At 29.9% G+C, this 14,372-nt stretch overlaps 6 protein-coding genes and 1 non-coding gene across 7 annotated transcripts; 2 read left to right on the plus strand and 5 right to left on the minus strand.

Annotated features, from left to right (window-relative positions):
* Positions 1 to 59: 59 nt before the first annotated feature.
* On the plus strand, positions 60 to 1,820 carry CUB1 (Cub1p; the record flags this gene model as incomplete). The annotated part of the gene is made up of 1 exon (XM_004177364.1): positions 60 to 1,820. The coding sequence occupies one exon, from the start codon at positions 60 to 62 to the stop codon at positions 1,818 to 1,820; it is 1,761 nt and encodes a 586-aa protein (XP_004177412.1).
* A 992-nt stretch (positions 1,821 to 2,812) lies between these two features.
* On the plus strand, positions 2,813 to 3,679 carry DOT5 (thioredoxin peroxidase DOT5; the record flags this gene model as incomplete). The annotated part of the gene is made up of 1 exon (XM_004177365.1): positions 2,813 to 3,679. One exon carries the CDS (start codon positions 2,813 to 2,815, stop codon positions 3,677 to 3,679), a length of 867 nt encoding a protein of 288 aa, XP_004177413.1.
* A 726-nt stretch (positions 3,680 to 4,405) lies between these two features.
* On the minus strand, positions 4,406 to 5,815 carry APM1 (Apm1p; the record flags this gene model as incomplete). Its single annotated transcript, XM_004177366.1, has 1 exon — positions 4,406 to 5,815. The coding sequence occupies one exon, from the start codon at positions 5,813 to 5,815 to the stop codon at positions 4,406 to 4,408; it is 1,410 nt and encodes a 469-aa protein (XP_004177414.1).
* A 649-nt stretch (positions 5,816 to 6,464) lies between these two features.
* EST3 (telomerase subunit EST3) lies at positions 6,465 to 7,113 on the minus strand (the record flags this gene model as incomplete). Its single annotated transcript, XM_004177367.1, is given in 2 exon segments — positions 6,465 to 6,758; positions 6,760 to 7,113. Coding segments are annotated over 2 exon segments (648 nt in total).
* Positions 7,114 to 7,483: 370 nt separating this feature from the next.
* Positions 7,484 to 7,555, minus strand: TBLA0Atrna14D. Its single transcript has one exon. It is a non-coding gene; the product is annotated as a tRNA-Asp (tRNA).
* A 2,178-nt stretch (positions 7,556 to 9,733) lies between these two features.
* On the minus strand, positions 9,734 to 10,438 carry NAS2 (Nas2p; the record flags this gene model as incomplete). The annotated part of the gene is made up of 1 exon (XM_004177368.1): positions 9,734 to 10,438. One exon carries the CDS (start codon positions 10,436 to 10,438, stop codon positions 9,734 to 9,736), a length of 705 nt encoding a protein of 234 aa, XP_004177416.1.
* Positions 10,439 to 10,804: 366 nt separating this feature from the next.
* Positions 10,805 to 11,962, minus strand: GCN4 (amino acid starvation-responsive transcription factor GCN4; the record flags this gene model as incomplete). The annotated part of the gene is made up of 1 exon (XM_004177369.1): positions 10,805 to 11,962. The coding sequence occupies one exon, from the start codon at positions 11,960 to 11,962 to the stop codon at positions 10,805 to 10,807; it is 1,158 nt and encodes a 385-aa protein (XP_004177417.1).
* Between the last annotated feature and the right edge of the window lie 2,410 nt (positions 11,963 to 14,372).

Raw genomic sequence — 14,372 nt, forward strand, 5'->3', positions numbered from 1 at the left:
ATAGACGATAAAAATAGAAAGAATATTGCTTCCTCAAATTATTTAGGTTAGAAATCATCATGTCAGCTCAATTGACACCATTAGCTTCACGTAATAATCATCCTCAAATCGTTCCAAATGAAGAAGAAGACATTTTAAACTTCTTATTAGAAGTAAGAGCGGAGTTGGCGAAATTGAAACAAAATAGGACTCAATTTTTAAATGCTAAACAAGTTCAAATTACTTATCAAAGTGTCTTAACGAAAGTTCGAGAATTAGATGAAATTAGAAAAAACTCTCTAACTACACCTGCAAAGACTGCCACTACTTTAATTCACGATAGTCAATTACATAATAGAGTCGATTCTGTTTTAGATGATGTTTTCCAATTGTTATCATTATGTTTCTTAACTGTGGGGATGAAAAATTCAGCTCCTGCTACATATTCATCTTTATCTACTGTTCAATGTTTATTAGAACATTTGAATGAATCTAGAATGTTTACTATGCATGATTTAAGACCGATTAAAGAAAGATTGGATGAAATTCAAGAAATTGTAGAAAAAAGTTCTTATAGAAATGATGAATTTAATGATTCTGCTTTGGTTGGCTTAAGTAAACAAGAGCATGAATTGATTGAAATTGAAAATGAAAGAACAAGAAATAGAATTGAAGAAGATTTGTTGGTCCGTGCTAAATTGCAATTCTGTATTGAACAGTTTAATCAAATGGAATCAAGATTGGAAAAAATTAATCCAAATTTATCTTCCATTGTGGATAAATTATATCATATAAGAAGAGGATTATTGTCTTTAGCTTCTCCTACAAATGATACACTTTCAAAATCGGATAATAATCACATTGCTTCTACAAATCATAATGTTTCTGATAAATCTCATAAAGAATTAGTCTTACTAAAGATGAAAAAGCAATTAGTTGAAATTGAAAGTCAACGTGATGAAAATGGTTATTATAAATCTTTAGAGACAAATAAAGTCGAAATGGAAGGTCAAGGTATTGTAAACAAATTAGTCGATGATTGTAATGACTTAATAAACGATTTATCTCATACTCAAAATGGTAATATCATCACAGATCCTTATTTACAACAAATTTACAAAAATTTAATCGATATTAAGACTAATTTAGCTAACTTAATGGTAACTAGAAGATGGACTTTAAGAGAAACAGATTTATTTTCTTATCAGAAGAAATTAGCGGAAATCGATAGTTTAAGAGTTAATGGGAAATTCAAATCTGCCACAAGTGATGCAAAGGGTCAATCAATCATTTTATACCTACTAAGAAGATGTTATGCTATCATTTATAAGTTATTGGAAAGCTCGGAACCAATCTCTGAATCTTTACAATCTATCCACACTCAATTATCAACTGTCCGTCGTTGTCTAATGACTTTGAAGAGATTGGGTGGTGTTACAGATATTAAAGAATTATATCCATATCAGATGAAATTAGCTTCTTTGGATGAGCTTCGTATTGATGGGAAATTTTATGATGCTAATGGTGATATACCTGAAGGTCAAGGGATTTTAAATGCTATGCTTGCTGAATGTTTTGATATGGTTCATGAGTTGAAGTGTGATGCTGAAGCTTATAGTAGTAGTGAAAATGCCACTCCAATCAATACAGATAAGGAAGATAGTTCATTGAATTTGAAATCTCTAAATATAAATGATAAGCTGGATGGTTCATTAAATTCTGACGACGAGGGGAAAAATGGATTATCTAATAGGCCTCAGCAATTTGCAAGAGATTTGGGAGTTCATAGTATGAATTCAGATGAAGAAGAAGATAATGACCTAAACGATGAAGATATGTAATTAAATTAACTCCATTTTTTTTAAAAAAGAATAGTTTTAATATTATTATCATGGCTGCAATGACCTTTCTACCTCTTTACTATCTATATTTTTCTCCCTCCATTTATTAAATTTTTTATTCATTTCTATCTTATTTTTATTTCTCATTGGGGTTCTCACTTATCTGTCTATCCAATTTTATATCAATAATTTTTTATTTTTTTATGCTACTCCCCCAATATTATTTTTGATTTTTCTTATCAATTATTTACGACCATGTAAACCAAAGACTCAGCAATTCCCTGATGAATTCCATTTCATCCTTTATTTTAGTTTTTTTTATCTTTCTATCACCCTTTTTTTTTGTTCCATGTTTTAAACCTTATCGTGTGTACACTCAATTTATTATATCTATCTATATCCAATTTTAATTCACTACTGTACCTCTTCTTCTAATTATTATTTTTCATTTAACTTTATTGTATTTAACCTACTTTTTTTTCTAATTCTATTAATTATCAATTACCATCTATTATTTAATTTATTTAATAATTCTACAACCTGTAAGTCTATTATCTTTCATTTAGTATTTAATAGTAATAACTGGCTTATTAGTTCATAAATATTATATTTTAGATATTTCCTGTTTCGGCAACACCGATGCCCCACATTTTGATATTGATTTCAATTTTTAATTTTTTTTTGTGATTTCCTTGAGTTATTAAAATTAGAAAATTAGGGAAAATGAAGATAAACAAATCTCAGGGAACTCCTCGAAAAAAAAAGGGTTATATAAATAGATTGGGATTATTTTTCGGTTCAGATTTGAATTAAAACTACAAAACTATCGTGTTTAATTATTATTTTTTTGTTATTATCATTAAATCATTTTATTAAAAGCATCGGTGTTAAACGCTATATCTAAATTTATTTTAAGGGAGTTCTAGAAAAAGGTGCAAATATCGTAATTGTAAACTTTGTTGCAGATATATTATAATTTTTAAAAAAAGAAAATGGTTGAATTGAGAAGATCTACTAGATTGGCCACTCAGAAAAGAGTTGAGAGGGAAGAAGAAGTCGACGCAATGAAAGATTTAAAGAAGAAGAAGAAGATGGAAAAGAACTCAACATCTAAAGCCAGTAAATCATCAGAAGGGAAAGTAAATGGTAAATCTTCCAAGGAAAAGGTTTCAAACGGTGTAACAAAAATGAACAGTAATGGTAAAGGTACAGAGAAGGTAAAGGATGCCAAGGAAAAAAAGGGCTCCACAGATGAAAAGAATGTTAAGGAAAAGAAAGTTTCTACAGAGGAAAAGGAAGTTAAAGATAAGAAAGCTTCCACAGATGAGAAGGAATCAAAAGAAAAAAAGGATGAGCCTTCTGTGAAAGAACTTGAGGTAGGTGATGAAGTCCCTGATTTTGAATTGAAAAATCAAAATAATGAAACCATTTCGTTGAAAAAAGTTATGGAAGAAAACCGTATTGTTGTTATCTTTGCTTATCCAAAAGCTAATACGCCTGGTTGCACGAGACAGGCTTGTGGCATGCGTGATAATTATAATGATTTGAAAAAATACGCTGTTGTCTTTGGCATTAGTGCAGATTCAGTTAGTGCTCAAAAGAGCTTCCAAGAGAAACAAAATTTACCTTATGACTTATTGAGTGATAAAAATAGAGAATTGATTGGTGCTCTAGGTTGTAAGAAAACACCAACTTCAGGAATCATTAGATCACATTTCATTATTGTGAATGGAAAGTTAAAATTTAAAAGAGTAAAGATTTCACCAGAAGTTAGTGTTAGTGATTGTAAGAAAGAAGTCCTAGAAATTTCTAAATCTGAATCTGACGTTAAAGAAGAACGTACAGCTCCTACAAAATAGGAGTAAATTGGTGAAAATGTAACATTTTATATAGCTTTACTCGAATTCAAATAAGAAAAATTCAGGCATATATCCACTCTACTTCCTTCATTATTAATGGAATTACTTTCTCATTCGTTCACTCTCTCATACTTTCATGTTACGTTTTTTTTTCATTCTTTACATGAAGAATTGTTCTTAATTTGAATTTATTGTCCTTATATCACATAACCATAATGTAGTTCTAATACATGGTTTTGTTGTTATTAATTTTATTTTATTTCTTCTTTTTTACTTTCTATTACTATTTCATACTTATATAGATACTTAAACCTTCAAACGGAAATTATTTACCCAAAAATAATGTTAAAAAGCATTCTGTATAATTCTAGAGTTATTTATTTTATGCTTTTATCTAGTTCGATCATTCTAATATATCGCAATAATTATAGGGTTTTCTTTTGCTTACTGAAAAAGTCCTATAATGTTCGAATTAAAATGTTTCGCAATGAATATAACTCTTACTTTTACAACTAATTTCACCTATTTTTTCCATTATTCTCCCATAACATAATATTTTCCTAGTATTATATATATCAAAAGTCTTTTTAAAAATAACTGATACGTCAGAAGATATGGAAAATAAGGAAATACGTCACCAAATGCATACATAATAATAATAATGATAATAATATATATGTATATATATACAAAAATATATATTCTATTCCTCAATCAAAATTACAATTAGCCGTTGAGCCTAATCGTGTAATCGTCGCCACTTTGAGTGATGTATCTGACCCAAGGGTAACTCTTATATTGCAACTTTGGTTCATTAACTTTCAAATAACGAACTTGAATACCAGAGGTAGTAAAATAAGGAATTTGGAACTTAATCTGGACAGGTCTTTTTAGTTTAGGTTTTTCATTATCATCAATTGATGGTAAACCTAATTGTGCAGCCATTGAATATTCTTTACCACCTGCAAAACTCCTTATTTTCCAAAGGATTGCATTCTTTTCTGGAACCCATTTAATTGATCCATGTGAGTATCTAAATGAAGGAGTATCAGCATCATCTGGAACAGGAATTAAAATCTCAACATTGTTTGCAATTGATTTTTTCTTTATTTGTGCCTTTGCCCTACAATGTATTTCAACTCTTGATTTTGAATGAACATGAATATTTACATCACACCAAATTAGAGGTTTTATTGGAGTTGTTAATCTATAACTCATTAATTCGAAATTTCCATCAGGTGGTATAAAAGTAATGATTTTCTCATTCTCAAATTTGCTTAGTCTAACACATTGATGGAACTTTAAATCTTCTAACTCAACATTACTTGTCTTTCTACTAGACCCTTCATCTTGACCTGTTGATGGTTGTGGAGTGGATGATTTTGAACTGTTAACTTCATTACTATTATCATCGTTTGAATTGGAATTGGAACTAGTACTTTCCAGATATTTAGAGAATATCCCTTTGTCATTAATACCTAATTTTAAATCTGGCATACCCGATAATCTAGACCTTACTTTAACTTCCCCAATGATTTCTGATCTCAATACTTGTCCTTGTTGAGTCATTAGCATATTAATCGATTCAACAATATCTAAAAATGCTTCGTTTTTCTTATATTTGATACCTTCAGGCCTCCAACTGACAGAATTTGTTAAAGCTTGTGGTGGTCTTGCTGCATTTCTCTTCTTTTTAGCAGCTTTAACTAATTTGAAAGATTTCTGTGTAATATATTGTTTTAACATTTTGGTTTCAGTAATTTGTGGAATACCATAATCCATCATTTCATCCAATAATTCATAAATAATAACAAAATTATCTCTTATAGATTCTTCCTCCACATCTTTCAAATATTCACTCATCACTTCTACTAACTTATGTAAAAATGTAAAGACTTGTGATGCATTTGTTGATAATGAAGTTGTCAATGCAACAATATATAAATCATTGTGTTGAATGAACAAATAATGAATACCATTATGTGTCAAACATGGTGGAACCACACTAGATTCTTCTTCTAACTTCATTAGTAAGGTAGCAAAGTTATCAATCGCTGTCAAAGGAATATCATCTCTATATTTTCTTGACAAAAGTTGTTTACCCTTACTATCACAGAAGGAGATACTTGATACCATTATTTACCTCTCTTTTTTCTGTATTATTTTATGCGAGTAGAATAAGAATAATAATACGACGGACTTCCTGGAGAAGTGCTATTTCTATTTAAACTTCTAATTGTTCTTTTCTTGGAGAAAATAAATATGTATAACAAACAAAGCAGTATATTTGTTTATTTAGATCTGTAATATCGAATCAAAATTAATTAAAGAAAAAGGAATACCAACCAGAATACGTTATAAATTGGGTCAATTAATATACTCAGAATCTACAATAATATTCTTATTCTAAAAAAAAACGGCTAAAACTAACTTAATTTATATAATGAATATTAAGGCATCCACAAGTTCCTGTCCTTATAGGATCTTTTCTTTAATATACAGCTCGTCGCCAGTTTTAAGTTTCAGCTCGAACTAGGCGTCTGCGCCAGTTTGGTGAAGTGTGAAATTTCAAATTTCGGGCTTACAGCCGTTCGAAGTGATGTATAATGAAGCTATGAGTAACAGTGATAGTCAGTAAATATTAATAATTAAATGTATAAATAGTAATGAATTGATATTAATATATTACATTAAATAACTATGTGTATACATCTCCTATAAGATTAAAATATAACACATTCAATTTGAAAGAAAAAATTCAAAGAATAAAGGTCAAATGCATCTACTATAAATAAGAGTGTAAGAAAGGGAGCGTTGAAAGAGATTTAGAGGGATGTCTATCAACGCATATTATTTGGTTTATTACTAACACAGGAATCAAACTATCCCTGTCAAGAGCATTTAATCCTGGGATAATATTCCTAAAAGTGTTGCAATTGAAATTATGAAGAACCTCATTTTTGTTTTGAAAATATAATCTACAGTCTCCAATGACGAATAGGCAATCCAACGTATTTGAAGTCATTCTGTCCCTTGTTTTTCTTTCATATTCGGTAACACAGATGGGAGTTAGTTCAACTAAGAATTTGACATTCTGCATCTTGAACAGATGCACATATTTTATAGTTATTAACCTTAAAAAATTTAGTGATTTTGATTATATGGTTATTATTACTTAAAAGAGACGAGCTTAGAGGAATAACATTATAACTATCGGCACCAAACATCTTCATTTCCTCGCTAGAAATCTGGCGTATCACCCGCTCTCCCTGTGGAATGAATTTATTGGGTAATTCAGACCATTCACAGTCGGATATAGGTTGAAATTGTTCAGAGTAATTATTATCATTTTTAAAGATTCCAGAATAAAGTGGTTGTATTAAATTCTTTAACCATTTTTTCAGAAATACAGATTGGGCATCATTATTAAACATTATATTTAATTCGTACTCGATATATTCAATATAGGGTCAAGATATTCTAATGGGATGCGAATTAATCACTTTAATGTGATAGCTTATCGTTTAACACAGGAGAGTAATAATGTGTTGTATTTTTTTTAATGATAAAAATTTAAAGAATAGTAATAAAAAGACTTCCCTAAAACACTGATGTATTTACTCAAAATAAAATTAACTACAAATACAAGAATGGGACAAAAACATAAATTCGAGATAGTTGCATGATATGTAGTACTACTGGGTCATCCAAAGTATTATATTCTACTGGATTAATGTTAGATAATAAATAATAAAAAGCTATGATATTACTTACCCGGCCGTAGTAAAGTTTTGCAAAAAAAATCTCCTCGACGGGGAATTGAACCCCGATCTGGCACGCGACAAGCGCCCATTCTAACCATTAAACTATCGGGGAATTTCGTTATCTTGATGTAGACGAGATCGACTTTATACTCATCTACAAGTTGCTAACTAGAAATTATACACAACACTGAGCAACTGCTAGTTGCATACCTGTGAATATCTGTTCGATGCATAATCTTTATTAGTTAGCCAGCATTACTCAAACTGTGCACTCCTACCCTTGTAAGTAACTTTATAAACAGACCAATTAAAGTAAAATGGGAAAGCTGGCGTTGACCTTTGAAAAGTATTTAAAGGCCAGCTTTTCAAAGTTAAGACATAAATTTATAGTTCTTTTATACAGTTATTTAGTTTAAGAAGAACAACAATTATATTCGTAAGTTCGAAGGATTAACTGGTGTTAAGTTAATAAGATTGTTAAGTTAAGTTTTGGTAGTTACTATTTAAAGTGTATCGTACTCCTAAGTTGGTTTACAACATATTTTTACTAATAATTGCTATGTAACCAATGAATAACAGGTTTTGGATATAGTCAAAATGCAAGAAATTCAAAATACTAATAAATGCTGTCTTCTAAAGAACATATATCAAACGGGCTTTATCATAGTTACTTCGGATAGTAATAATAATGTTTAAATCCAATAATTCAGTACTATAATACTACAATAACACTCCAGCATCGCATTGAATTGCATGACTCATTCTTTCTGTGAGGCCCGCATAAGTGGTGTATCTTATCTATTTAACATATACATAAAGTGCTCAATTACATCTTGAGCCTATCAATACCCTTCTTCGGAAGTTATTTAATAAATATAAAAAGGGAAGATACTATACCAAGTTAGTAATAGGGGAAATATAGTAGTTCGGTGGTGAGATTGACTCTAACAAATAGATAATCTAAAATTAGAGAAAGAGATAACTATAAAGGAAGATATAAAGTGATCTCAAGACTTGTTTGATGGTTCTTTTTGACCTGAAGAACCACAGACTAAAGATCAGGTAGCTCTTGATATTGAGGCTTTCTTTATATATGCCGAATTCGAGCTAGTAGTTAAGATCTCATGTGGGGAACATCGAGCAAAAGGTGTTATGTAAACATCCTGCTTATTAATAATATTTAACTCTTTATACTGAGGTGTAGGCTATTATATGCGTGGCCATTAAGATCTTCTAGGGCAATTATGGGACTTGCCTAACATACCATAAGTATTAGGATTTACAAAGGTATGAATAGAACTAGCTTCTTATTCAATAGCATATAAATTTATAGTTCTTGGTTAGAGCTAAACCCTTTGTTTTGGTTAAAATCTTATTTTAAATTAGTTACACATAAGTTATGTCCTCACATGTTGGCCTACAAGAAAAAATTTGAAAAAATAATATAACTTACGCCTTATATTGTTAGTTAAAAATTCATATCTAATTCAATGATAGTATTTAAGATATTTATATTTATATGTTTTCAAGGTTCACTTTGTGTAAAATATTACATTTTTGGTAAGCTACATTTAGTAATATTTGGCAACATAATTTGTGACAAAAAACAATTAGGTTATTCAATAGCCAGTATACACAATATCGTAAAAGAAGAGTAAATGCTAGAATCACATACACTATGAATAGTTAAACTGAGAGAAACGATAAGTTACTAAAGCTATGTTGCGATTCTTAGGATGTAGCCTATACGAGCTAGCTCATATGTTTTAAAGTCTTTATATCCCAAATCTTTGGAAGAAATTTTTGGGGCTACTCCCAAATAAGCAAACTCACCTCATGGAAATATCTTCATTAATGGTAATTCCAACTAAATTAAGTAAAATAATTAGCTTTACTACACTGGCATGCAATATAACCCTTGCAGATACGTATATATAGAAATATTACCCTGAATAATTTTTCAAATTGCCTTAGATTATCATTACGTAGTAAGGTGTTAAAGATGCAATAGCAAAAAATTGGATCACGTAAAATACTTAATTGGTAATATGCTATAAAAAGAACACAATTCAAACCCAACCAACATACTCATACCTTTATAATGCAACAGATAACTATATCCGAATAATTTATAGTTCAATATCTCAAACATGCTAAGAAAAATTTAGAAGCGATAATTGATTTCAAAAAGTTATAATGGAGAAAAGATCAGTTGTGACAATTAACATTAAAAAGAAGTGTGTAATAATCCAGTTATCGAGGGAATAGTCTAAAGCAACTTAATTATACTTCATAACTGCTGAATCCTACAGCCTAGTAATCCTCTACCATTCCAATTTCGAGTTGGGATTAAAATCAATTCCATGATACTCCCATCTCTTTCAATTGTTAAATTTAGTGTTTTATCTTCATATTTCAATACCTCTAATTGTAGATTTTTTAAGTTTTGGTGATTCGTTACATTAATACTACCAAATTTAATGATCTTATCATTTAAGTTTGCTCCAGCTTTATCCATAGGCCCATTTGTTATTAATTCATTAATGAAAGAGAATGGGATCTTAGATTCTATAGTATCTGGATTTGAATTACTAGAAGATGTTGTATTAGAATTCTTAGTAGCTGAATTTTTTAAATTTAATTCTTCGAAATGCTTATTTAATAAAATGTAAGATTTATCGAGCACTTTTTTTAAATCATTTTGTAACATAATTATATTTTTTCTAACTAGTCTGATTTGTAAGACATCGATATCTGAACGAGGAAATCCATCAGATGTTATGAGGTTGGATTCCATAGTAACATCTTGGGATTTCAATAATGCAAAATATGATTCTAATTGTAATTCAATTAGCATCTTCAATGAATCAATCTCTTTAATCGTATTAATGCTATCTAATCTTAAAACTTGTTCTGTGATATCACGCGGAATTTCTACATTTGTCAATTGTAACCCTAGTTCAGAGTCTTTATCCGTCGTATTTGATACCTCCATTTGTGATAAATCTAATAAGTAAATGGCTTGCTGATTGCTGAATATTGTATTCTTGATAGATTTTTGCAATGATGCGCAGCCTCTCTTCATAAAAATAAAATATTTTTTCTTGCATTAAGTGGAATCCGCAACCTTATGTATGTAGTTATATAACAAAAAAAAAAGCCGCAATATTACCAATAAATGAGAATCAATTTAAATAACAAGTAGTATAAAACAAAAAGTATACAACTATAAACTGATATTAAAATTTAAAAATAATTATCTTTTGGACATCTCCTTTTAATTTTTTTTATTTTTATTTTTTCAAAGAATATATTTTATCTTATGAAATAATGAAATAATTACAAGAGTAATAATATTCCCTTATTTCCCATTATTTAGCAAGCTTTGTAATCTAGCCACTTCCATTTCCAATTGAGAGTTTCTTGTTAATAGATCTTCTACTTTGTCTTCTAATTGGTTCATTCTTTGCAATTTTCTTGCACGAGATCTTCTAGCAGCTTCAGTATTTCTAGCACGCTTCATAGCAACTGGATCGTTAGATTCAGCAACGACAGGTTTCAAAGGAGCTTGTCTTTGTTTACGGTTATAAGAAATAATACCTAAATGGTCAATCTTTTCACCTTTAACAATTTTTGAAGCATGACTTGCACTTGAAATAGTGGATAATTTGGCATTTTCCATTATTGGAGTTGGTAAGAATGAATCTGCAGAAATAATACGTGTTGTACCATTAACAGTACGAGAATTAGAAGAACCAGAAGTATTAGAAAATTGGTTATCTAAAGATGGGAAAGTAGCAGTGAATGAAGTTGGAATAGAAGTGGAAGTATTCGTAGTTGTATCTTTGATGAATTGAGGATCTTGTTCAATTAATTCGATTGCCTTAGATGCCAAATCAACGTCGGCACTAGAGACAGGAATATCATTATCGAACAAGGAAGTCCATTCATGGGAGGCGGAATTTGCAATAGGATCAGATGATGAAGCATCCTTCCCTTGGACAGCATTAGAATTGGAAGTTTTGTTTAAAGTTTCAAATTCAAATAATGGAGTAGAATCAGTACTAGAAGAGAAAAAAGCATCAACTGTAGCTGAATCAATATCTTCATAACCGATCCAAGGGGTGTTATTGGTGGTGTTATTAGCAGTAGTAGTAGTGGAAACTTGATCTTGGTTAGAGATCAAGTTTGGAAGATTAGCGAAACTAAATAAGGGAGTATCTTCAAGTTTAATATCGGTCGAATTAGAACCGGTATTAGAAGTAGTTGGGTTAGAGTTAAATAACCCCAGATCCATTGGGATCATAAGGTTATTGACAGCGTTGATATTATTAGTATTGTTCAAAGAAGTCATGATTTTCTTATTAATAATTTTTTTAAGTTTATTATTAATTTTAGTAGTGTTGGACGTGTTTGTATTGTTATTATTATTTAACTGATTGTTATTAGTAATTGTTGCTGAGGAAGTAGCTTTGGTAGCAGTAAAAGTTGACATATTTTGATTGGAAAATTGTAACATTTTTTTTATATTTTTAGGAATTATGTGTATATTTTGAATTATGAATCGAGTGATTGCATTTCTATCTTAAAGAGTAGTATTATGCTTGGAGTATATGTAAAAATAGATTTTTATTAAAAAAAAAGGGTAGGGGATAAAAACCGCTTAATTGATCATTTTAATAAATTTGGAGACATATTGACTGGGTGACTTGAAATTCGAGATGAATAAATCTTTTTTTTAAAAAACAACAAAAAAAAATTTAGAATAAAAAATATTATTTTAAATTAAAGGAAGGTATTTTAGACTAGAAACTATTGATCGGTAGGAGAAACAGACAAAAATTTAGCAACACATTGTTGGAAATTGTGTATTTCTTGTGATAATAATTTCGTGGGGTGAATCTAAATATACTACTTTCTTAATTTTTTTTATATTAAGGAAAATTTTTTTTCTTTAAATATTGAAATTTAAAAAAAAGTGAGGGTATCAAAAACAATCTACAGAACAAAAATTAATTAATGAAATTGTTTTTGAAAATGCGAAATACTAACGGAGTAGGGAAAGGTATATATGTATATCGCAAAGCACTAATGGGCAGAAATTAGGTTTGTTTTGTTCGTTTTAAAAATGAGAGATCTAGTCAAACACTTGTGTTTTATTTGTTGTTGTTTTTTTTGAAAAAAGAATAGTTACTAATAACTAAAGAAACTTCCAAGAACAAATAATACCAAGAGTCCATAGTCGAAAAAAGTTTATAAAATGAGTTTTAGCTAAAACCAAAGGTTTTGAAGCTATATGAAATTTAAAGATTCAGGTCTGTATAAATATAATTAGTTTCCGGATTTTGTCAACATGAAAAAAAATTCCCCTACCAATTCGGTGTTTCCTAAAACAATCATGAAACGCCCATAAAAGGAAACACCTCCCGATTCCGTAATCCAATTAACACAATACTTTTTTCGTCTGTTTCCGGCCGTGCGCCACTTTCTCAGCAGTCTAGAACAGGAAATGTGTGTGTCATACGGCCTTTCTACGCGTATTCTCTGACAGCACATGACCGCAAAAATCCCTCAGGAATTTATTACCTGCGAAATGGCACGTGATAATTCCGCGAACGGCAAATGTCCGGAGATAAAGTCCGGTATCGCTGTAAATACAGGGTTTGTAATAGGGTTAGTAAGGGTAGCTCTGAACTCTATATGTTTGCATATTAACAATTGCCTAAACAGTTCACCTCAAAAATACTTTTTTCTTATTACTTGTAATATATATTGAAAATTGCTTACATATTCTTTTAAACGTGTTAAGCTTTGGATTGCCAATTACTAGATAAACGTTTGATCGATTGCTTATATTTCTTATTAAGTTTAACATACGTACTGAGTGATGCTATAATACAAGCTGCATTTTTCGGACTACAAGTAGAACCCGTTTTTATAATCCTATATAGATTTTAATACGCTACTTGGCTTTAAGTAGGCATTTGTAAGAACAAGTACTCCAATTAAGTTCTGTTACGTTTTTTTTCTTTTTTTTTTTTTTTTANTTTTTTTTCTTTTTTTACTTTTTTTTCTTTTTTTCTTTTTTCTTTTCTTTTTTTAGTAATAAGGTACATACCTTCAAATAAAACAAATAGGCATATCATTGCTTGCTCTAAACAGATTTACGTGACTGTCAATATGCGTTAGCTTATCGTATGTCTTCGAAAATGAATTTACAAATTAATACGTAATTTTCCATTGTTTCAGTTCATATTTTTTTCTAAAAAAGAAAAGATAAGACGTATATCCTGTTGTAAGATTAGCTTATCGGCATACAAATTATTGTTCGTATTTTTTAACTTGCTTTGAATACAGAATGATTGAGACTCAGATATCAATTCGAACAGAGTGTCTCGCCCTGAAACCTTATCCACTGTTAAGCTTTGTAGACAGAGGATAGTTTAAGCTTATGAGCTGATATAAACATAATGCGCTAATTACCAAGAACTTCGAACACAGTGGCAATATCGATCTACAGGGCGACATGAAAATGAGAAGGTACCACAAGCATACATGATAATGGTTTGTTTTTTCTTTCTTTTTTCTTTTCGCCATCCCATTTTCCAAAGAAAAGTAAGTGCACACAGTTAGACTGTCATCTTTGTTCTTGGAGATCCATTATTGTGGTTATCTTTACCCAGTATTTTTCTTCATCAATCCTAATACGCTTGTGCTAATAACCCATTTTACTTAAATCACTTGAAATATATAATTGGAAAAAGCTTAATAAATTAAGAAACAAACCCAATTAATTGATTGGACTAAAAGATAAAAAAAAGAGTAATTTGAAATATAAGCCAGTTAAACGATGGTTTACGGTTTAGGAGTGGTTTTACTAGACTTCGAAATTTCTTCTACAAATTCCCATGCACATACAACAAAACAAA

This window comes from Henningerozyma blattae, chromosome 1 (assembly GCF_000315915.1).
Source record: "Henningerozyma blattae CBS 6284 chromosome 1, complete genome".
Classification (NCBI taxonomy): Eukaryota; Fungi; Ascomycota; class Saccharomycetes; order Saccharomycetales; family Saccharomycetaceae; genus Henningerozyma; species Henningerozyma blattae.